The sequence below is a fragment of the Bos indicus genome, chromosome 7 (genome assembly GCF_029378745.1).
Source record: "Bos indicus isolate NIAB-ARS_2022 breed Sahiwal x Tharparkar chromosome 7, NIAB-ARS_B.indTharparkar_mat_pri_1.0, whole genome shotgun sequence".
NCBI lineage: Eukaryota > Metazoa > Chordata > Mammalia > Artiodactyla > Bovidae > Bos > Bos indicus.
The window spans coordinates 71,712,236-71,735,970 of NC_091766.1; the positions used below are offsets into that span (position 1 = coordinate 71,712,236).

The window sequence follows — 23,735 nt, forward strand, 5'->3', positions numbered from 1 at the left end:
GTACAATAATTACACTATTTGTTGTTTTGTTTGTAAATTGTTTCTCCCGTTAGAATGTAAGCCCCATGAGGAGAGAACCTTGCTCTGTCTTGTTCACTGAGGTACCTTCTGGAGTGTAGCACAGTGCCTTTCACATCGTGCCTATTAAGAAAATTAGCAAATGGATAGATGGAAGAATGAATTAAAAAGCTTGGATTTAATGATGGAGGAAAAACGGGTGGAGGAGGTTGGCCTGAGGTTAGATGCTCCTGACTTCCAGCTCCCAACAGTTTAGGGGTCTTGTGCTGGAAGCCCAAGTCCAGGAGCAGCTGGGAGACCCAGCACTGTCCCGTCTACACCTCACTGGGGTTGTCCTGGTCGGCATAGATGAGGAAGCCCGTGAAGAGGCTGTCAGTCCAGTATGGGTCGTAAAAGAGCCCATTCTGCTCAGAGTAGAAGATCTGCAGCCAGACCTCGTCCCCCTGCCTGAGCGCCAGGATGGTGGAGCCCGAGGCCACGTCGTGGTTGCCCGTGTTGGCGTCGAAGGTCCGGATGCGATACTGGCCGTTGTGCACCAGGCCGATGGCCAGGTGCTTGTTGGCCAGCGTGATGTCGTAGGTGAAGTAGTAGATGCCCGGCACGCCACAGACGAACTTGCCACTGGAAGCGTTGTAGTGTCCGCCCTCGTTCATTAGTATCTTGTCGAATTTGATGGGCAGCCGCTCCCGCGGATAGCTCTTGGTCACTGCCACGGAGAAGGCCGACTTGGCGTGGCTGCTGCCGCAGCTGCAGGGCCCCGGGAGGCCTGGCTCCCCCTTCTTGCCCTTGGGCCCCTTCTTGCCAGGTGTGCCGTGCTTGCCCGGGGCACCGCTGACCCCTTTGGGGCCACGTGGGCCGGCCCGCCCAATGGCCCCAGCTTTGCCCTTCGGGCCTGGCTTCCCCCGGTTACCTGTCCGGCCAGGTGAACCTGGAAGACAGAACAGCTGGTGTCATGGAGGGGACCGCAGAGAACTAGGCAGAGGGCTCGCTCTGGCTTTCCATCCTTGGAACACAAGGCTTTGGGTAAAGGAAAGAACACAGTCTGTGCAGTCACACAGAAATGGATGCAAATCACGACATTACCAGGGGCATTTCTCCCATCTTATCTGGAAAGTGGGAATGGTAACATGTGCCTTCCAGAATCATGTGGATTGGGGCAAAGATAACTTGTCACAATTCATGCCCTTCCCTTGTCCTGCCTTTGAAGGAAGAGTCTGGTTCGTCTGCCAGGTCAGCCCTTCCCCAGGCTGTGCTAATAATGGGTTGAGACAAGAATTGTAAGAAGCCTCTTGACTTCAAAGCATTGACCTTAGTGAAATCCTTGACCAGTGCCTGAGATCCCTGCCCATGGGGGCACGGGTTTTTACAGCAGTATTGCTTACAATAACAAAAACTAAGAACAATTAAATGCTTATCCAAAGGGAGATGAGAAAAATTATGGTCCATCCCTTATATGCAATTATCTGTATAATTTTTTACAGAGTTTTAAAAAAAATGACACAGATTTACACATACCATATGAAAACTTCTCTAAAATATACTGTTAAGTGGAAAAAGAAGGTGGCAGAAACTCTTTTTTATTCAAAGGAAACCACAATGCCCATTTGCACATTTGAGTGCCTGGCACCTAGTAACCATTCGCTAGATGTATACACTTGGTGTATCCTGCAGAACATTTCCATGGTAATGTTGCCTGCAGAACACCTCTGGGTTTTTAATTCCCATATTCTAATAATGTGCATTTCTCTCAACACAGTATTTTTGGCTGATGATTATATAAAAACACTTGTATTTATGTCCCCCAAACTCAATACAACATTTTACATTTTAAACAAAACGTACGGGTAACTGGAGTCATATCCAAACACAATGGTTAATTGAAACTGTTGGCAGGCTGGCAGAGCTGGGGGGTGGGCAGATGTTTTGGAAAGCATGTTCATGCTTAGTCATGTCTGACTCTTTGCGACCCTTTGCACTGTAGCCTGCCAGGCTCCTCTGTCCATGGGGCTTCTCTAGGCAAGAATACTAGAGTGAGTTCCCAGACCCTCCTCAGGGGATCTTCCCAATCCAGGGGTTGAATCTGGGTCTCCTGTGTCTCCTGCATTGCCAGTGTATTCTTACCCGCTGAGCCATCAGGGAAACATGCTGGATGTCAATTAAGGAGCCTGCGGCTGGAGGTTGCTAGGTGTAAGCAGTGTCTTAGCATCACTGCTCACAAAGCAAGGGTCCGTTAACCACCCTATGAACTGGGTGATCAGCAAGTAATGCTGCAGATATTTTACATCCTAACAAGGTGCTTTGCTTCTCATATGTATATATGCAGGCCTTTTTGTGTGTGTGTGATTTAGAGTTTTGGGTTAATGTGTAATGCATTTAAATTTTTCCTATTTTAAGTAATTGGGAAATAAATTCCCAAACAGCATTTTCTCACTGAACATCTAGTTTTCAGATGTTCAGATTGCTTATGCTAAGTACTTGGCAACATTTGGTATTAGTATACATATATGTAAATACACAGAAAGGGACCAGGAAAGACATGCATTAACCGGCTGACAGTGCTAACCTTTGTGGGATGACAGGAGGACGCTGCGGTGGAGTGGGCAGTCTCCAGTGGGTCTGTTGTCTGCCTGGCACCCCTTCCTTTGGAAAACTGCTGTTCACTGCTTAATGTGGTCCTAGTGAGGCTGTCAATCACAGTGATCAACTGCCCTCACCACACACACAAGGCACACTCACACCCAGGGGTGGGCATTAGACCCAGTCCTGGCGAATGGTGGTACCTCACCTCTATGGTCAAAGTGATTGGTTCAGAATGAATATGTGATCAAGAAGAATCAGTCATCCTGAGAACTGCTCTATGGATCAAGTGGGCATTTCATAAATTCCAACCTTTGTGAGAACCAAGCTAATATACAGAGAAGCAAAGCCTTGACAATATTTGAGCTCCTGGATGCAGCTATTCCTGAAGCTTGGCTCTTGGACTTTCTAGTTGTATGAGCCAATAAATTCCATTTGGGGCTATAAGTTGGGTTTCTTTTTAAACTTTTATTTATTTATTTATTTAAATTGGGTTTCTGTTTCTTGCAACCTAGCGAGTTCTGAGTACTATTTCAGGAGACTTGCTTAAAGTCACTGAGCAAATCAACAGTGCAGCAGGGGCAGGGACAGGAAATTTGAGACTCACTGTTCCTTTCCAGAGAATACACTTTTTTTTTTTAATTAAAAAAAATTTTTTTGGCCGTGCTGTGCCATGTATGGGATCTTAGTTCCCCAACCAGGGATTGAACTCGTGCCCCCTGAAGTGGAAAGTCCTAAACACTGGACTGCCAGATAATTCCTACTCTGTTTTTCAAGGAGACATTAGTTTGGTTTATAAGGAAATAAGATTCATATATATTAGTTTTCATAACTTTGCAAACCCCTTTTGAGTCAGATGTTATTAACGGGTGGGAACAGGAGGGACAGGGACTGGGCTTCTTACCTTCCTCTCCGGTCTCCCCTCGGTCCCCGTCCTGGCCATCCTGGCCATCTCTGCCTGGAAAGCCCATTCTTCCCACCATTCCTGAGGGCCCTGGGGCTCCTGGGGGGCCGGGTGGACCCTGGGGGCCAGGCATGCTGCAGATGAGTTGAGGGGAGCCCTTCTGGAAGTCTCTACGGGCAAAGGCAGCCAGCAGTGGGTCGGCCGCACAAGGAAGGGCACAGGCCAGGAGCACCCAGGGGATCATGGTGGCCACCTGTGGGAGGCAAGAGAGCTGTGAGTAGGTGAGTCTGGCCATGGACCTAACTGGAGGTCAGCCGTCCAGAGAAGGAGAGGGCACCTGGGAGAGACATGGTTATACTTCTGCTCCTCCCTCTCTCTCACATCACACGCAAGTAGCCGGACAGTGTTCCCACACCCGGACGTCTCTCAATGAGCTGAGTCATGGACTCAGAATACACTTTGGAGGGGTCCTGGATTGGGGAGGCACTCCTCCTCACATGCTCATGCTTTGGAGTGGCGGGACTGAGCCCAGTGACCACTGATGGGGACAAGCTGTGGATGGAGAGACTCGATCCATGGTTTCATTCAAATACGTGGCCTGAATGGAAAGTAACAAGGGCAGAGATACTTCAGACTGCTGGTGGTGATTTGTAACTATGCTAGAGGATTCGGGGCAGCACATTAGCAGGTGAGAAGTGAGGCATCAGTTCTGAGTGTTGGTGCCGCAAGCCTGAGCAGCACTGGCAGACGATGGGCACACCTCTTCTGCTGAGGGCTCCCTGTGTACCAGGCCTGGGCCAGAAGCTTTCCACACATTACTTAATCTCATAGCATCCTAACCAAATAGATATGAGGAGGAAAGGGAGCTCAGAGAAGTTCACAGGGTGACTAAGGCAGGCAATTATTGTGGCAAGGCTGGGATTTGAATGAGGCCATGAAGATCCAGAGCTCGTGTGCTTTGCTCCAGGCTACACTGTTTTTGTTTTCATTTAAAGAATAATAAAAATGATATACTCACATTGTTATAAAGTCAAGTAATAACATAAAGCTTATAATGAAAAACCGTGTGTGATCTTCAGCACTACCCATCCTCCACATCAACCCCCTCCCCTCCCCCAAACTCTTTTGGCTATTTCTTCTGGAAGTGACATTAAAAGATAATATGCTTACGTAGCTTATTTTTATCTGTTTTAAAGATGTTTGTTTTCTTTCTTTCTTTTTTTGTACTGTGCTATACAGCATGCAGGATTCTAGTTCCCTCACCAGGGATTGAACCTGTGCCCCATGCAGTGAAAGCTCAGAGTCCCAGTCACTGAACCACCAGGCAGGTCCCATCAATTTCAGACATTGCCTTTTGAATTCCTATTATGACAGATGAGGATTCAGCCCTCTTGCATCACTCAAGATAAGGATTCAGCCCTCTTGCATCACCCTGTTTTCTCCCTTATGCTGTTTAAACATAGTTTTTGACTAAACCAAAATTCACTCCTTTAAGTATTATAACTATTATTTACTGCTAAGCTAAGCACCGTACTATAATTATACTTCCTTTGTTATATACACTTTTCTTACTGGAGATATTAATAATTTTATTTGCTTAGTTTTCTACATCACTGATTTGTACATTATCAAATATATCAGATAATTTACCTCTCCCATTTATTTTCCTGAAGACGTAAGTCCCAGAGCCCTCCCTCCTCCCGTTCTAACTTGTGTACACACTTTACAGCCCAGGATTTTCCTTTATAACCATCATGGTGATTCTCTTTGTCTCCTGTGTTTTATCTTCTGCTTTGGACTTCCCTGGTGGCTCAGACGGTAAAGTGTCTGCCTACAATGTGGGAGACCTGGGTTCAATCCCTGGGTTGGGAAGATCTCCTGGAGAAGGAAATGGCAACCCACTCCAGTATTCCTGCTGGAGAATCCCATGCATTGAGGAGCCTGATAGGCTGCAGTCCATGGGGTTGCAAAGAGTTGGACACCACTAAGCGACTTCACTTCACTTTACAAATCCATGCCTTCCTTTTATTTTATTTTTTTCACTCTCCTACAGTAGCTTCCTGGATAAGAAGTGTGGGATGTAATTTTGGGGGACATTTTGCAAGTCTCAATAAGTCTTAATTTCACGCCATGTTCTTAAGGCTGGGACAGTGGCGACATGATCATACCAGAGACCAGAGTGTTACATGACCAGAGATTATCTACCCCAGCCCCTGTCCGGGAAGATGCCAAAGCAAAGGCCCAGAGCAGAAATAAGCCACTTGTTCAAGATCTTGCGACAAACTGACTCAGTCACTTTGCAATGAATAGCTTCTCTCCTAGGAATGAAATATTGTCCCTAGGAGGGAGAATATTCTAAGCAAGACTTTCTGCCTCTAGGATGGGCTCTGAAGTGGTAGCTGGCTTTGTAAATTTAGGTAAGCCCTTTTCCCTCTCTGGGCCTCAGTTTCTATGCCCTGAAACATAAGGGATTGGAGGACTTCCCTGGTGGTCCAGTGGTTAAGAGTCCGCCTGCCAAAGCAGGGGATGTGGGTTCAATCCTTGGTCTAGGAAGACTCTACATGCCATAGGGTAACTAAGCCCGTGGGCCACAGCTACTGAGACTGGGCTCTAGAGCTTTCGAGCAGAAACTACTGAGCCCACGTGCCATAGGTACTGAAGCCAGCACACCCTAGATCCCATGTTCGAAAACATGATAAGCCAGAAAATGCGAAGCCTGTGTACCAAGGAGGTGACCTTCCCAGACACCCTGGGGGACCGGCTCTTCCTCTTCCTGTGTGACTCGGCAAACACCATCTATCTTTAGGCCTTCATGCTTTAATCACTGAGGAAGACCCAGAACTCAGTGCATCTCTCTGAAATAAAATTGTCCTTGGTCCCAGGGTCTTTTCTCATAGGGACACACTTCAAAAGGCGCAACTAGAGAAAGTCCACACTCAGCAATGAAGACTCAGCACAGCCAAAAATAAAAATAAAACATTTAAAAAAAATCTACTAAAAATAAGGGGTTGAGTGTGCATCAGATTCAACTGGAGGGCTTGTCTAAGCCCAGATTTCTGGGCCCAACCCCCAGAGTTTATGGTTCAGTAGGTCTGTGTTGGGGCTGGAGGATTTGAGGTACTTTGAGGCATGCTGAAGGTGGTGGTCCAGGGACCCATTTGACTGCAACTTGGGCTTCCCAGGTGGCGCTAGTGGTAAATAACCCACCTGCCAAGGCAGGAGACACCAGAAACACAGGTTTGATCCCTGGTCAGGACAATTCTCTGGAGGAAGGCACGGCAACCCACTCCAGTATTCTTTCCTGGAGAATCCCTTGGACCAAGGAGTCTGACAGGCTACAGTCCATGGTGGGGGTCACAAGAGTTGGACACAACTAAAGCAACTTAGCACACATACAGACTAGATGATTTCTAAGGTCCTTTCACCTCTGATGCTGACTGAGACTCTGAGACTCCACTCTGCCCTCTCTTAACAGATGCGAAGCCTTGCTGGCTTCTCTGTTCCCACATAAACTTCGACCACTTCATCAGAGCCTTCAAGCATGAGAGGGCTTCCTGCAGCCATAGGGCTGGCAGTAAAGTTGAAACACTGCTCAGGTCTCACCGTCAAGGCTCACACTTCCCTCCTGGGCCCTCAGTCTCCCTTCGCATCCTGCATTGCCTGGGGCCTGGGAGCCTGTCCAGACCTCTGCGCTTGCTCTGGACCTAGGCTGACTCTGCCCCTCCTCCTGGCCCCTCCAAATCTTTAACCCTGGGAACACATGAAGAGGAGAGACGACCAGGCCTCCCCTGCCGGGAAGAGGAGTGGAGATGGTGCTGGAACTCGGGGAGCTGCTCTAGTTTCAGCTCTGTGCTCACCAACCTGGTGACTTTGCACCAGTCACTTTCCTTCTCTGGACCTCAGAGAAGAAGCGTCCCTGGCCAGGGAGAGATGATTTAGAACCAGACACTTAGAACCTAACTTGCCTTAAATAACATGTAGTAACAAAGTTATTATCTTTTCAATTTCTGTAATCCTAATTAAGTAAAGAAAAAAGATTTCAGTTTGCTGACAGTATATCTTTCATGTCTCCATACCCCTTCCTAATATCCCTTTTCAATGAAGAACACTGTCATCTGTGGCAGTGCACACTCATTCTTATGAAATTTTGTGCAATTTGGAAACCTTGGAGACCCCCAGACAGGACTATGGTGCCAGACACCCTGGGATAGAGCATCTGCTGGGGTGCAAGGAAGGCCTGTGGCTCGATGTGAGGAAAGGGACTCAACAAGGGCACAAGTTAGCTCTGGGGATCTAGTCATTTGGAGACGATGCAAAGAAAGACTTAGTAGGTGATAGAAAGAGTGTTAAAAATCCATATTTTCATCTGGGCACCAGGACATATGCGAGGACATATTGTATGCTCAATCGGGGGGTCAGGCCAAAGTGAAGAACTGACAAAGGAGGAGCCTTTTTTGTTGTTTTGTTTTTAAAGTTCTTTTTCTTTCTTTTTATTTATTTACTTATTTTTGGCTGCACTGGGTCTTCATTGCTATGCACAGGCTTACTGTAGTCACAGCGAGCTGGGACTACTCTCTAACTGCAGTTCACAGGCTTCTCATTGTGATGACTTTTCTTGTTGCGGAGCAGGTTCAGGAGTTGTGGCTCTAGAGTTCATGCTCAGTAGCTGTGGTGCAGGAGCTTAGCTGCCGCATGGCATGAGGGATATTCCTGAGCCAGGGATCAAACCCGTGACCCCTGCATTGACAAGCAGATTCTTAACCACTGAACCACAGGGAAATCCAAAGGAACAGTTTTGAGAGCTCATTCCATGACTCTGGGCACTCTTGGATTTTAAAAGGCAAGCTTTGGGAATTCCCTGGTGGTCTAGTGGCTAAGATACTGTTCTCCCAATGCAGAGGGCCCAGGTTGGATCCCTGGTCAGGGAACTAGATCCCACATGCTGCAGCTAAGAGTTCACATACTGCAACTAAAGATCTCGAAAGCCACAACAAAGACCTGGAACAACCAAATAAGTAAATATATATTTTTTAAAGTGCCACTCTTGAGTCTGGGAGGGGGAGAGCTGTGGACATGCATCGAGGACTGCATGCCAAGTTGGCCGCTGGGAGAGTAGCTGCCTGCCAAATGGAAGGAGGAAGAGAGCTCTCTGGGGCACAGGGAGGGAGCAGACTGCCTTCTCACCCTCCTTGGTACACAGAAGGTACCAGACATTCTGCAGTAGGAGCCAGCCTGGGCCAGAGGGACCAGGACAGGAAGTGAGAGGCCCAGCAGGGATAATCATGCAGGGTTATCTAAAAATAAGAAGCCTGGACTTGCCTGCAAAATGAAAGTGTGACGGACTGCTTCACAGTTGTTACAGTCAGAGGGCTTAACTTGGGAACGCCCAAGAAGGTACACCCAAGAAAGAGACATCATCTGTGTCTGCCGGGTCCAGGGGAGCTTAGCCCTGTCTCAGCCATGAAACAGGAACCATCTGTCTAATTAGTGCTTCTTCTGCTCCTTCCTTCAATCTGGAAAGAGGTGAGCTAAGGTGTCCCAGCCAGCATCACAGCTCCACTGCGGGACAGGAGGAAGCCTCACTTTTGAATGATGATTGAAGAGCAGATTACCTGGGAGTAGACTGCCAGGGGGAGCACCTTGAAGAGGAAAAGTTAAAATTTTACCTCCTTCTCCTTCTGCCTCTGTAACTCAACTTGCTCCTTGCAAAGTCTAGATCATGTAGGTCTCAGAAAGTGGGGACTCACAATACTAGGAACTGGAGCTTATCTCACTCACCCTTGTCCTGCTCTTTGCCGTCGCCCTAACCCCTGCAAACCCGAAAACCTGCTTAATCACGCCTGTCCATGTATTAAAAACCTCTGTAACCCCTTTGTTCAGGGCTCAGAGCTTGGAGTGTTAACTCCTCTGGACCCTCCAGCATGATAAACCTGAGTTCTCCAACTTTCCAAGTGTGGTGCTTGGTTTCTCGAGTGCTGGTTTCTGCAACACCTTCACTGGCTAAATTATAAAGGGGCATGCATGCTAAGTTATTTCAGTTGTGTCTGACTCTTCGATCCTGTGGACTGGAGCCCTTCATGCTCCTCTGTCCATGGGAGTCTTCAGGCAAGAATACTCGAGTGGGTTGCCATGCCATCCTCCAAGGGATCTTCCGACCCTGGGGATCAAACTCTTATGTCTCCTGGATTGCTAGGCGGGTTCTTTACCACTAGTGCCACCGGGGAACCCTATAGAGGAGCTTTATAGTACCTAAGAATACTGGAGTGGGTTGCCATTTCCTTTTCCAGAGCATCTCCCTGACCCACGGATTAAACCTGGGTCTCCTGCATTGCAGGCAGATTCCTTACCATCTGAGCTATAGGGAAATCCCTGTAAAAGAGCAGAGGGAGGCAAAAATTAAGGGGCAGTTTAATTAAGCTGCTGTCTTCTGGTGTCTCCTGTGCTCAACATGGGCTGTGTAGTTACTGGTAGAGATGGGAGGCAGACTTAGGAAACGGGGTGGAAGCTTACATGTTTGATGTACTTTTGGAAAACTGTGTCCTAGATTCCCCAGGCTCCAGGAATCTCCATCTCTTTCCCTTGTCTGCTTGACGAGAGTCTTGCAAAACTAGTCTTAGTGTTACTTGTGAGCTGGGACACATCTGGGACCCCAGAAGAGAAACCCACTTCTCAAAGCAGATTTGAAATAATTTGGAAAGTTACAACCTGCAAATATTTTGGACGAGGGAAGGAGGAAAGAAGGAAGGAAGCAGGTGGGAGCAAGTCTTCCAGGCAGATGAGAGTCTGCAATACAGGCAGGAAAGAGAGAAGGCAAGAGGAGACAGAGAAAGGTGAAAGGGGAACCCTGTGCTTTGGGTTGGCTCCCCTCTTGCTTCTCATCTCTACTCTGGACACACAAGCCTGGCAAGAGGGAGCAAGGTCTGTGCTCTCCAGCCTCTGTGGACAGCAGGGGATCTGGCTCAGTGAAGCTGGCCCAGGGCAGGCCCCAGGGGCTGGGTGGAGGCGTGGGGCTCTGGAACTCGAAGGGAGGAAGGGATTTCTCTGAGCTGGAGCCTGAAGGTTCCTGCAGCTCCAGCCAGCAACTGTTTTGGAAATAGAGGCGGGGAGACTAGGTTCTGACTCCAAACCCAGAGGGAAGGAGAGGAGAGGTTCCTTTCCTCTGGGGCACCTCCAAAACAACCAGCTCTACACAGCCCTGCTCCCAGCCTACTCTCCACACCACAGTGGTGAAAAAACTAGGGGTAAGTGCCTGGAGAATGGACAAGTGCCCAGGCATCCAGACAAGTGAACTCTTGCTGAGTTTTTAAAATAAATATAGGTGCTCGCTTTGGCAGCAAATATACTAAAATTGGAACTATAGGGAGAAGATTAGCATGGCCCTTGCACAAGGATGACATGCAAATCTATGAAGTGTTCCCTATTTTTAAAAATATATAGCCAGCGGGAATTTACTATATGACACAGGGAGCTCAACCCAGTGCTCTGTGACAAGCTAGAGGGGAGGGATGGGGTGGGAGGTGGGAGGGAGGTTCAAGAGGGAGGGGACATATGTGTACCTATGGCTGATTCATGTTGATGTATGGCAGAAACTAACACAACATTGTAAAGCAGTTATCCTCAAATTAAACATAAATATATTTTAAAAATTTAGAATTACAAACTTGAGGAGAGCCCCAAGGGACCATCCAATTCAACCTGATTGGTTACAGAGAGGGAAACTGAGACATAGGCAAACTGACTTAACTGGACACCTAAAAAGTTCCTGGCACTGTGCAAAGCTCTTTACTGGGATTATTTTATTTGAAGTTTACAATAAGCCCTACAAAGCAGTAAACTTACTGTCTCACTTTTCATCAGAAGAAATAGAGGCTCTGAGAAATGAAATGATTTACCCCAAATCACACAATTTGAGTTCTGGGGAGAATATTTGAACCCAAGTCTGACGGGCTCTGGAGACGATGTGTAATGTACTACACCTTGTTTCCTTCTCTGCTATTTCTTTTTTCTCCCTCTCTGATTTATAGAAGAGGAAACTGAACTCAGAGAGGCGAATTTGCTCGTGTTTATACAACTAGTTCGTGGCAGAAGTTATATTTGAATTTGGGTTTGGCTGACCCTAATGCCCAAATGCTTTCCATTAAGTCAGCATTTCTTGGATTTTTCTTCCTAAATATCCCAAATCATAGCAAACACAGGCCAAAGCCACGCACAGCAATAGAGAAATTTCTTTGATATCTTTTTATTATATCATTTCAAACACAGACACACATGCCAAACATACACACATATATAAAATACGTGATTTGGAACATGTAAAAGTGATGCTTTTTCTCCCTCAGGATATTTGAGATCGACATTTGCGGGAAACTCCTGTCTTCTGAGAGGCCCGTACGTGGCTTAGCCAAGGTGATTAGGAGCAGTCTTCTGAGCCCTGACATCCCACCATTGGGATGCCCCTTTGGAATGTCAATGGGATGTTCCCAGGGGCTGAACCAAGAGATGAGGGTGCACAAAGCACCTCCCCCAAACACCATCAGCTCATTCCTGGCTTACAGCTGGCAAGCGCCTCTGCCCAGGTCTCTTGCTCCCCTGATGGCCATTTGCCTGCCCAAGCCAGAGGGATCATTTACAAAAGTAGCTCAGCCACTTCACTTTCTAGACAGTCTCACTCCAGTGGCTGCAAAGAGCAAATATTGGAACCCCTGATGCAGACCTAAAGGAAATGGCCCCCTGCTTCCATCCTAACTCAGGCTAGTCCCCTCTCTTCCTACACTCCCCTCCCCTTCAGGCCAAGCTCTAACCCACCCCTTGGTCTGCAAGCTCTGTTCCACCACCTTCTTTTTCACCTCATAGAGCACAGGGCTCCACCCCTCCTCTGGGGAGAAGGCTTGCAGAATATTTTATACACGGCAGATCCTCCATAAATATCTGTTCAACTGATAAGAAAAAAAAGTATTGGTCCTTCCTTATCTTTTATTTGCTTATTTATTTGGCCACATTGGGTCTTAGTTGCAGCATGCGGGATCTAGTTCCCTGACCAGGGATTGAATCCAGGGACCCTGCATTTGGAGTGTGGAGCTTAGCCACTGGACCACCAGGGAAGTCCCCTTCCTCATCTTTAAAAAAAAAAAACTCTCTTAGTTCCTAAATTGTCCTTGGTAGTGTGAGTTGAACAGGGAAGGCTGCATGGTAATTTTCCTGCCGAAGGGAAAACAATATTAGTTGGTTCAGCCCCTAAAATGGAATCATCAGGTGCTGAACTTGGATGAAGTTCTTCAGTCTGGTTTTAATTTGCTCAGTCCCTGGGTTCCTCATCTCTCAGTTAAGTAGTTAATGAATCATAAAGCCATGTGTTCTAGGAAAACAGTAGGAGCTAAAGGGCCTCGGCCTGAGGTCCACCGTCAGGACCTCCTCCCTGCTCTTGTTCATGGTCCTCAGGACACAACCCCTGCTTCATTCCCAAGGGCCCTCTATTCACATAGTGACCTGAGAAGGGCCAGCAGCGGGGACATGGGTCTCTCGCTGCCTCTACCTGAATGTGGCTGCCAGTGCAAACTCCAGAGACACTTGTCCGGGCCTTGAGGCTGCTGAGTCTTAGTTTCGCACAATCTTCCTTGGAGACTGGAAGATATAAATTGTGCTCAAATAAATTTGACCTGTTAGATACCAGGTCACACTGACAGGTGGTGGTGGTGTTTCACTCAGTGCTAGTAGCTATAGGAAGCAGTCACTTAGTTTCCTCAACTATCCAAAGGGAATAACAGTATACTCAACTCATGGAGTTTGCCCAAGAATAATAGCTAATGTATTCAAAGCGTCTAGCCCCAAGTGTGACACAGTGAAAAGTTCAGCAGCTGAAGAGAACTCTGAACTCTGCCTAACTGCCTTCCCTTGGAAGCCTTCAGATAGCTGCCTGCCTCATGCTTCACGTCTCAGGGCTCACGCCTCTTCAGAGAGGCCCACCCCTGCCTGTTTGCTCAGACCACCCTGCTCTTCCTTCCAAAGCACTTGGCCCAAGTTGTGATTATGTATTTTTTGTTTCTTGGCTCATTAACTTTCTGCTCTGTCTTCCCCCTAGAGTGGAAGGTCCAGGAATATAGAGGCCCTGCCTATCTTGCTCTCTGTTATGTCACCAGTGCCCAGAGCTCAGCTCAGCTGTTCAACAGCCTTGAATGAAATAGTCACTCGTATGTAATAAAAGAGCAACAGGAGCAAAAGGATGACAAAGCCACACTTGGCTACTGAGGGAAACCCAAGGAGACCACTGGTCTTGGATTCAGAAGAGGTGGGTGCCCGTCCTAGTTTTGTAACTCACTGGCCATGTGGCTTTGGGAAAGTCATTTCCTCTTAGTTGGGCCTCCACTTCCTCACCTGTAAGATGGACATCACAACCCTCACCCTGGCTGCCTTACAAGGTTCTTCTGAGAATTTAATAAGATAACCAAAGTTGAAAGCAAATCATGATACAAAAGTTAGAGCCTTGTTTAAAACAGTAACTGCCACCAACTGCAGCGGAACTAACAGCAGCACCATCCTGACCTCCCAGCAGAAGCCCCGGGAACGATTCAGGGGAGGACACCTGACTCTGACCCGGCCAGGCAATTCTCACTGTGTTTGCAGTTGAAAGATGAGGGCTGGTGGTGGGAATGGGGTGGGGCTTGCTCGCTGAAAATTCGCTTTGATGGGAGTGAAAATTCCATGATGAAAAACATCCCATGCCCTCCCTGAATTCCAAGAAGCAAATTGGAAACAGCTTCTCTGAGAAGCTGAAGAGAGGCCCGATGGGAAGAGAGAGGAGCTGGCTGCCGATCCTCCCACAGGGCTCACGGAACGAGGTCTCTTTTTCCTCGTATCTGGAGACGGATGCCCATGTGGAAACACTGCAGCACCGAGTCTAAACACAAAGGATTAAAAGTCATGGGGCCCACTTGCCAGGAGACCTCCGAAAATATCTGATCTGCGGCTTTTTCCTCCCACCCTCTGCCCGTTTTTGGCTCAGTCTAGCACAGAGTCGTACACAACTAAAGCGACTTAGCAGCAGCAGCAGAGAATAAAAAGGATCCAGCCACAAAGCGTGACCTAACGAGGCTTAGGAGCCAGATATCGCGAGATTTGCCTCAGCTGGAACTCTGACTGCACATCGAAAGTCAGCCTGGCGGGCACTGCAGTATGCCACCAAGTTCTAGTCTCTGACAGATAGAGCCAATCTCTTACACACCAATGCACGTGACATGTGGTGGGCGTGCAGCCCGCTCTCTGGGCCCGAGGCTGCTTCACATGGGACCTCAGCTGTTGGAGTCAGACTCTGAGGCGGCTGAAGCCAAAGCCGTCTGGTTTCAGTGCTACCCACGGCTTTCTCTGCCCTGGAGACCAAAGACCGTAGGGAGAGAAGCAGGCAGCTGATGTATAGGGTGTGAGGACGGGCGAGAAGGCCCGAAAGTGTTCAGCTTCTACTGAGTTCTGCCCTCCAAGTGGCCTTCCAAAGGGCTGCCCAATAGGAGGAGGATATGAGTCACATGTGTCTTTTTAATTGGTTTCACCGCCAGGTGAGAAAGATAAAAAGAAGAAGATGAAATTAATTTTCATGGTATTTAGCCCCATATATCTCAAATACCATCATTTCAACATGTAGTCAGTGTAAAAGTTGTTGAGGCATTTTACATTCTTTAATTACCACTAAGTCTTTGAGGCCCAGTGTGTATTTCACACTTGCAGCACTGGCCACTAGCTGTGGGTCCTTCTGCATGTTACTTATGCTCCCTCCCTCATCCTCCTCCCCACTCCAAAATGGGGATGATAATAATGGTACCTACCTTAGAAGGTTTTTATAAGGATTTAACTTTCCTAGAGTAAGGCCTGGGATAGGGGAAGAGATATAAAAGCATTGCCTATTCTGTCCTTCTGAAAAGCAAACAAGGTGATGGATTTTTTTTTTTTTTTTTTTGATGATGGAGTTGAAACATGATACAAAAATTCAGACCTTGTTTAAAATTGTCACCAACAGAAACTGAATCAACCAAAAATTACCCTCACCTCCTCCACGAGTCCTGTGGCATTTCACCTGGAGCCTCTGTATTCTCCTAAAAATTATCCATTTTCAGGTGAGATAGTTTGTTTTTCTGTTTCTTGCTACCAAAGGAGAGTCCTATGGAGGCTTGGCCTTCACTCCTGCCATTCCATCAAGAGGGAAGAACGGGGGTGTCTGGCTTGGTCCCCTACCCCTGATCCATCTGGCAGGTTCAGGCTCCACGGAACAGAAATAGGGGAATCAGTCAGAGTGTTGATCTCATTAACTGACAGGAGGACTAAATGGGCTATCATGTATGCAGATACTTGGTACTGTTTCTTGGAAAGGATGCCTAATGGTGTGGCTTATTCTTATTGCGTTGGAGCCTAGACATTGGGGATCTGAAGATGAAAAGATGTGGGTGCTTCCCTTATAGGGCACATGGTCGGGTTATACTGAGGGTCCCACTGGCATACCTATGCGACCAGGCGAGAAACAAGCCTTGCTCCTCCTTTCTCTTTGATCTAGGCTCCCTTGAGGAGCATCCAGGACCACACAGAGGCAGGGGAAGGCAATTTGGGAACTAGTTGATCCCTTGGAACAATATGGAAGGGACTATGTTTGAGGATTCAGGAACTAAGGGAGAGGAACAAAGTCTGTACTCTGAGGGGTTCGGGAGAAAAAACTGTTTTCCTTGACTTCCTTGGGCTTGCTGTTTTCCAGGAACTCACTTCCAGTCAGGCCATGATGGGCATTCAGGGTAACTTTAAAGGTGTGACACAATGCTAGCCTTTGAGAGCACATGGCTGAACTGGTGGTTAAGAAGTGGTTAACAGTCATTTTCTAGCTGTTTGACCTCTGTTACGTTATTTAAGCTCTCAGTTTTCTTGTCTGTGAAATAGAAAAAGCTATGTGTATGGTCTTATTTGAATTAGTAAATTTGAAAAAAAGCATGGTATAAAAATATTTATTGTTTTACTTTATATGTGAAAATTTGTTAAGAACCTTGCAAGGATATTCTAATAGGTGAGCAGAAATTCTAATGGGTAAGCAGAAATACCTGTCATCCTTCAGCAGGTGAGTATTGAGTTACATCAGTTTGAATTATTTGAGGACTTTAGGAATGTCTCCATGAATAATTTGATTGCTCATACCTCATTATAGAGTAATTGTGAATATTAAATAGGATCATTCAGTGAATAGCTCACAATAAACCCTCAGTAATATTAATAATGGTATTATTCTGATATAATGATAAAATTTGAAGACAATGAGAGAGATAATGGGAGAAGGATAAACGAGCAGACCTGGGTCTGCTGTTTCCTCATCTGTAAAATGGTGAGAACAGTGACCTTGTGAGGAGTTGAACAGTTGTGAGCTTTGGGATAAACAGCATTGAAGGCAGTTGTAACAGTTGAGGGGGTTTTATGGCATGGCATGAATGCAAAGGTGCAGGATTTCTATGGGTGTACCCTACTTTAAACAAGGATCTAAAATTGCAATTTAGTCATTCAATGATCAGCTTTTTGTTGAGATTGCAATGTGCAAGGACTTCCGGCTGAGAGCTGTGGAAGATGGTCCTGCCACTGATGAAGTTATAATCTAGACAAGAGGTGACCAACTGGCTTATCAATGGCCTTATGCAAACCACAGACTGCACTGTGCTTTCATTCATTCATTTATTTATTTTTAAATAAACAATTTGAAATTGTTGCCAATATAAAATTTGGGAGATTTTATGTTAAAATCAAGATTTCAAAGTAAAATACAGAACATATCTAACCAAGGAGGTAAAAGGCTTGTACTTAGAAAACTATAAGACTTTGATGAAAGAAATTAAAGATGACAGAAACAGATGGAAAGATATATAGTGCTCATGGATAAAATAATTAATATTGTTAAGATGACTATACTACCCAAGGTAATCTACAGGTTCAGTGCAATCTCTATCAAAATACTAATGGCATTTTTCACAGAATTAGAACAAATGATTCTAATATTTGCATGGAAACACAAAAGACCCCAAATAGACAAAACAATCTTGAAAAAGGAGAACAAAGCTGAAGGTATCATGCTCCCTGATTGCAAACAATACTACAAAGCTGCAGTGTGGCTCTGGCACAAAAACAGACACTTAGATTAATGGAACAGAATAAAGAGCCCAGAAATAAACCCATACTTGTATGGTCAATTAATCTATGACCAAGGAGGCAAGAACATATAATGAGACAAAGACAGCCTCTTCAAACTTGATGTTGAGAAACTGAACCACTTTCACATACTATATACAAAAATAAACTCAAAATTGATTAAAGACTTAAATGTGGGACTTGCAATCATAAGACTCCTAGAAGAAAACATAGGTAGTATGCTTTTTGACATCACTCTGAGCAATAATTTTTTTAGTGTGTCTCTTCAGCCACAGGCAACAAAAGTAAAAATAAACAAATAGTACTACATCAAATTAAAAAGCTTCTGCATAGCAAAGGAAACTATCAACAAAATGAAAAGACAACCAACTGAACAAGAGAAAATATTTGCAAACAATATATCTGATAAAGGGTTAATATCCACAGTATACAAAGAACTCGTACAACTCAGCAGCAAAACAAACACGCTAACAAAAACAAACCTGATGAAAAATGAACAGAGGACCTGAATGGACATTTTTCCAAAGATGGCCAATAGACACATGATGATGCTCAATATCACTAATCATCAAAGAAATGCACATCTAAGCCACAATATCATCTCACAGTTGCCAGAATGGCAGTTATCAAAAAGACAACATGTAAATATTGGACAGAATGGGGAGAAAAGGGAACCCTTGTACATTGTGGACAGGGATGTAAATTGGTGCGGCCACTGTGGATAACAGTAAGGAGGTTCCTAATAAAATTAAAAGTGGAACTTCCATATGATCCAGAAATTGTACTTCTAGGTATTTATCTGAAGAGAACAAAAGCACCAATTTGAAAAGATATGTGTACCCTTAGGTTCACTGTAGCACTATTTACAATAGCCAAAATATGGAAGCAACCTAAGTGTCCATTGATAGATAAATGGATAAAGAAGATATAGAATATTACCAGCCATGAAAAAGAATGAAATCTTGACATTTGTGACAACATAGATAGACCTAGAATGAACACAGAGGATTTTATTTCACAAGAAATAAGCCAGAGAAGAAAATCAAATACCATATGATTTTCACTTACACGTGGAATCTAAAAAAGAAAAGAAAAACATAACAAAACAGAAACAGAGTCATAGACACAGAGAACAAACATGTTTGCTGGGGGGGGGCAGAGGAGACATGGCTGAAATAGGTGAAGGAGAGTAAGAGATAAAAAATTCCAGTTACACAATAAATAAGTCACAGAAATGTAACGTGCAGCCTAGGGAACATAGTCAATAACATTGTAATAAACTTTATAGTAACATGATAACTAGACTTATTGTGATTATTTTGTAGTGGTAAAAATATTGAATCACTGTGTTAGACATTTGAAACTAATATCCTAAGTCAGTTGTATTTCAGTTAAAAAAAAGATTTCCAGGCAGCCCTGCAAACGTGGCGCTGTGAGCAGCCGGTGCGGAGTGTTCAGGCTGTGGTCCGTTGCCTGCGCACCATCTCTGCACCCAACGTGCCCTGCCGACCATGGTCCTGGGGACCCCGCTCTGAAGACAGTGTGGAAATTCATAGAAAAACATGAATGGGTAACAACAGAAAAATGGTGTTGGATCAGTGGCAATCAGCAGTTTTGCACAGGAAGTTTTGGGAGTTTATTGTAGTCTGCCTGAATTGGGGACAAAACTGAAAAAACCAGGAATTTGGTGCTTTAGAAATTGTGAAAGCTGTTAGGGAACTCTTTTCTCTTCTATCAGGAGAAGTAACTGAAATTAATGAAGCTCTAGCAGCAAATCCAGGACTTGTTAACAAAACTTGTTATGAAGATGGTTGGCTGATCAAGATGACACTCCATAACCCTTTAGAAATAGATGAACTAATGAGTGAAGAAGTATATGAGAAATACACAAAATCTATTGAGGACTGAAAATGGAACGCCTAAATAAACTAGTTTGAAACAAAAAAAGATTTCCAGCTGTTTTTCAGGATCTGAAGGACCTGGCAACATTCTGGCAGGGCACCAACTGACTGCCTCTTGGACAAGGTATTATGGCTGAACTGTGTTTCTCCAAAATTCATGTGTTGAAGTCTTAACCCCTGGAATCCCAGAGTGGGACTGTACTTAGAGACAGGATCTTTAAAGAGGTAATTAATGTCAAAGTCATATCGATGAGTCCTAATCCAATATGACTAATATCTTTATAATAAAAGGAGGTTAGGACACAACACCCAGACCAAGGGATGACCATGCGAGGTCACAGTCAAAAGGTAGGCATCTGCAAGCCAAGGAGAGAGGCCTTGGAAGAAATCAAATCTGCGATCACCTTAATCATAGACTTCTAGTTTCCAGAACTGTGAGAAAATACATTTTTGTTGTTTAAGCCATCCAGTTGTGTTACTTTGCTAAGACAGCCCTAGCAAACTAATACCAAGGACCTACGTTCTTCAGTGTCCAGTCCTCACCACTCCTAAATGCTATGCATCCTGTTCACTTACGTATCATGCATGGTCCCTGTTGGCATATGAGTTTGCAACCCCCGATCTAGAGGAAGAGGGTATTCTCCATATGTGTTCTCCATATAAGTTGTGTGTTTCTATTTCAAAGCTCTCGTGTTCATTTTCTCCTTTCATTTCCCCCAAACTTCTAAGAGGCTGGTTCTGTCATTCCCATAGGCAGGAAAGAATACAGAGCTCAGAAAAGTGAACTCATTTTTCCCAGGTCAAAGCTGGGACAGAACCCAAGCCTTAACTAACTGGACAGCTGTGTGTGTGTGTGTGTGTGTGTGTGTGTGTGTGTGTGTGTGTGTGTGTGTGTGTGTGGTATAAGCCAGTTACAGCAATGCACAAGTCCAAAGGAAGATTATTTTCTTGAAAAAATATTTGGCATAGGATTCCCTTCACAAGTGAAACCTAGATTAGAACTTGATTAACAGAAATCTGACTTATGCAGCAGTTTATCTCACGGAGGCAGTGCCAACTTGGCAGGCCTTTGACCTGGGGGAAAGTGGGGGAAGCTATGAGTAACACAGGGACTGTGCTGCCCATAATGAGCATTTGGGAGTAGAAAGCATCAGAGCCTGGGACTGTGGCAGAGAAGGTCCAGTCATCTATGTCCAGTCTGCAGGTGAAGATGAGAGGAGGAACAGCAAGACAGGGAAGAATGGAGGGATGTGCAGAGAAAGAAGTAACTTCCTGGGGGAATTCGCTGAATATCTGATGGAGGCGAGTGGCTTTCAAGATGCCCCAGACTTGTGAAAGAAAATTCATTTGTGTAATGCCACACTATACACAGGAACAAAGTATATGCAGATACAGAAAGATGAAAAAGCAAGTTGCAGCAGGGGATATCAAATATGCCTTTTCTTTGAGTTAAACAAGAGATAAATAGAGATGTATATCTATATGTATGTATATATAGACAGATTTTATATATATAATGAAATTTCTGCAAGGACACACATCTTGTTAAAGGGCTTACCTCCCAGAATTGGGAAAGAGTATGTGGGTTTTTACTTTTCAGTTTTCACCTTTATATACTGTGTGAATTTCTTAAGATAAATGTTGTTAGTTTTGTGTCATTTAAAACAAAAGGTAACCCTAAGGCTTGAGGATTGGAAGATAGGCAAGGTTGTGTCCTTGCTAGGGAATGTGGAGAAGTCAGACATCTGGCGAGAAAGGAAGCGTGTGTTGCACTGGATGTATTAGCATGAAGGGCAGTAGGGAGGGTGTGAGAAGTGTGGAGGGGTTGCAGAGGGGCAGTTGAAAGTGGACGTAATGGATATGATTACCAGACAACAGAATGAATCAGAGGAGAGCTGTGTAGGTGGGAGGGCAGAATGGAGGAACAGAGAGGATTTTGAACAATGCTAACTGAGCATCAGCTTTGGGTTGACAGATATAGGACAGTTGCTGCTGGTTCAGTGGGGTCCCTGGGAGATGGCAAGTCTAAGGAGGGGACCCTTGAAGGATTCCACACAGGGGAGTTTTTCAGTCAAAGGGAGAGGAGAATTGCACTGAGGTTGTGCAAAGGACTGACCTGAGCTGCGAGGCTGCGGGGGGGCAGTGCCGCTGTTTAGTTGAGAGGAGCAGTCCCAGAAAGGGGCAGTGGCAGTGGGGATGGAGAAATAAGAACAAAGTAAATAAGACAAGGCTTGGAGAGAGGCAGTGGGGAGGGAGAGTGAAGAGCGTAGTGAAGAACTGAGTGCATATCTCAGCTTGCTGGTTGCATATCTCAGCTTGCCCATCTGTATGATATATTTAATTAATGCAATGTCAAGAATCAATGAAATAATGCACTTGATAGGTAACTATGGTCGTTAGCTCAGGTATTGGGTTCAGACTTACCAGGGTTCAAATCCTTTTACCACCAACGACTAGCTGTGTAACTTGAGCAAGTCGTTATTGTCTCTGAACCCGGTGCCCCTTCTGCAGGTGGGCATAACGTGTTGTCATGGAAATGATGCTGGCAGGGCCTGGCATAAAATAAGCGCTCCACAAACGGTCGAGCTATTACCATTACTATCAAGAAAACCACTGAGCACAGATCCTGCCACAGGTTCTGTAAGCGCTCAGTAAATGTCAATTCATGTTGTAATTTATAAGGCAGAGGACGAGAGCCAGGAATCCGGGGGTTGCCCGGCCTGCGAAAAGGGGCTGTTGGCGGTTCCCTCCCTCGTACTTCCTATCCCCGCAGTCACTGCGTATTCTCCCCATCCCTGCCCGCACTTAATGTCCCTGCCGGAGGGCGGCGGAGGTGCGGGCTGGGCGGACCGCGTGTGGACACTTACCCTCACCGCCGCCGGCCACGTCCAGGGGCGTCTGCAGCCACGAAGCTCTGGGCCGTCCCGCCTCCCGCTGCTGCAGCTCAGCCGGCGCCCGCCCCAGGCATACTTTTCCCATCCCGTCATGGGCGGGAGACTTTTCCACCCGGTCACGTGGGCCGGCCCGCAGAGCGGCCGCGCGCTCTTGGGCTTTGGTTGGAAAAACCTTTCAGCTCCTGTGACAACTTGATTGTGTCGATGGATCGTTCTGTGCGTAGAACTTGTCAGTGCATTTGAAGATTTCTGTGCAGAAGAGTGATCCTTATCCAGGCGTTTGCAAGGGTGTGGGTATGTGGCACATGTCTAATGAGGCCTGTGTGTGAGCATGCATCTCACTGTGAATCTAGGAGTACTGTGGACGTGACAGCTTATAAAAGAGTACCTTTCTATGTGTACTGAATGTAAGGGTGGTTGAGAGAGATTATGAATTACGTGTATGTGTTTAGCTGTATGTGTGTGTGTGCATAAGAGCATGTGTCCAAATATACATTAGGGCTATGTCTGCACATCACATGCATATATCCAAGCTTGCAGCTTGGTGTGCAACAGAAGTGTACTTCAGTTGCGGTATGTACACACTAGTGTTTGGATTTCTATGTTGGGTGCACGTTTAAATGTGTGTATGAGTAGGCAATAAGTGCTTATCAATGTGTATGTGTATGATACTGTGTGGCACCTGTTTGTGCAGTGTTTATATGTAAATGTACCTTGGTGTGGGTTTTGTCCAGATGTGACTGTGCGCACATACATAATAATGGTTGGGGGCCCCTGTGACCCCACCCTCATTCTCCCTCCTCCCCAGAGGATGAGGCTTCACTGGCCTCACTAACTATCTGGCTTAGCCTCAGGTCCTTGAGAGACATGCCCCTGCTGGAGGACTCCAGCCCCTAGATGGGCAGGGTGACCATGTTTAGGTAGCAAGCAGACACCAGAGGAAAAAAAAGTGATTAGAGGCCTGGCTTTTGCTTCTCCCTATGCCTTCCCCTGCTCTCTTTCATTAGCTACCAGTATTTCACTTGGCTGCCAGAGCATCTGATGAACAGATGGTATATGACCCAGGGTTTATTTGAATGCAGATATGTATTCAAATTCTCATGCTGGTTCCACCACTGTAGACTCGTCAGTTACCCCAGGTGATATTTCACTTTCTGAAAAGTAGGGAGAATAATAATTATATTACTTGCCCTGTCTTTCCCCTTGGAGTTGTGATACTCACTCACAGAGAGGTTTGGTAAGCCATCGAGCTATGTAGAGAATTAATATTAAGTAAATATTATT

General features: G+C 45.7%; 1 protein-coding gene and 2 non-coding genes across 3 annotated transcripts; 2 read left to right on the top strand and 1 right to left on the bottom strand.

Moving 5' to 3' along the window:
• Positions 1 to 177: 177 nt before the first annotated feature.
• C1QTNF2 (C1q and TNF related 2) lies at positions 178 to 22,527 on the bottom strand. The gene is made up of 3 exons (XM_070793946.1): positions 22,425 to 22,527; positions 3,500 to 3,752; positions 178 to 946 (listed from the first exon to the last, which is right to left on the bottom strand). The coding sequence occupies exons 2-3, from the start codon at positions 3,741 to 3,743 to the stop codon at positions 333 to 335; spliced, it is 858 nt and encodes a 285-aa protein (XP_070650047.1). The 5' UTR covers positions 3,744 to 3,752; positions 22,425 to 22,527; the 3' UTR covers positions 178 to 332.
• On the top strand, positions 8,355 to 8,427 carry TRNAG-CCC (transfer RNA glycine (anticodon CCC)). The gene has a single exon. It is a non-coding gene; the product is annotated as a tRNA-Gly (tRNA).
• LOC139184340 (U6 spliceosomal RNA) lies at positions 10,822 to 10,924 on the top strand. The gene has a single exon (XR_011567917.1). It is a non-coding gene; the product is annotated as a U6 spliceosomal RNA (small nuclear RNA).
• Positions 22,528 to 23,735: the final 1,208 nt, after the last annotated feature.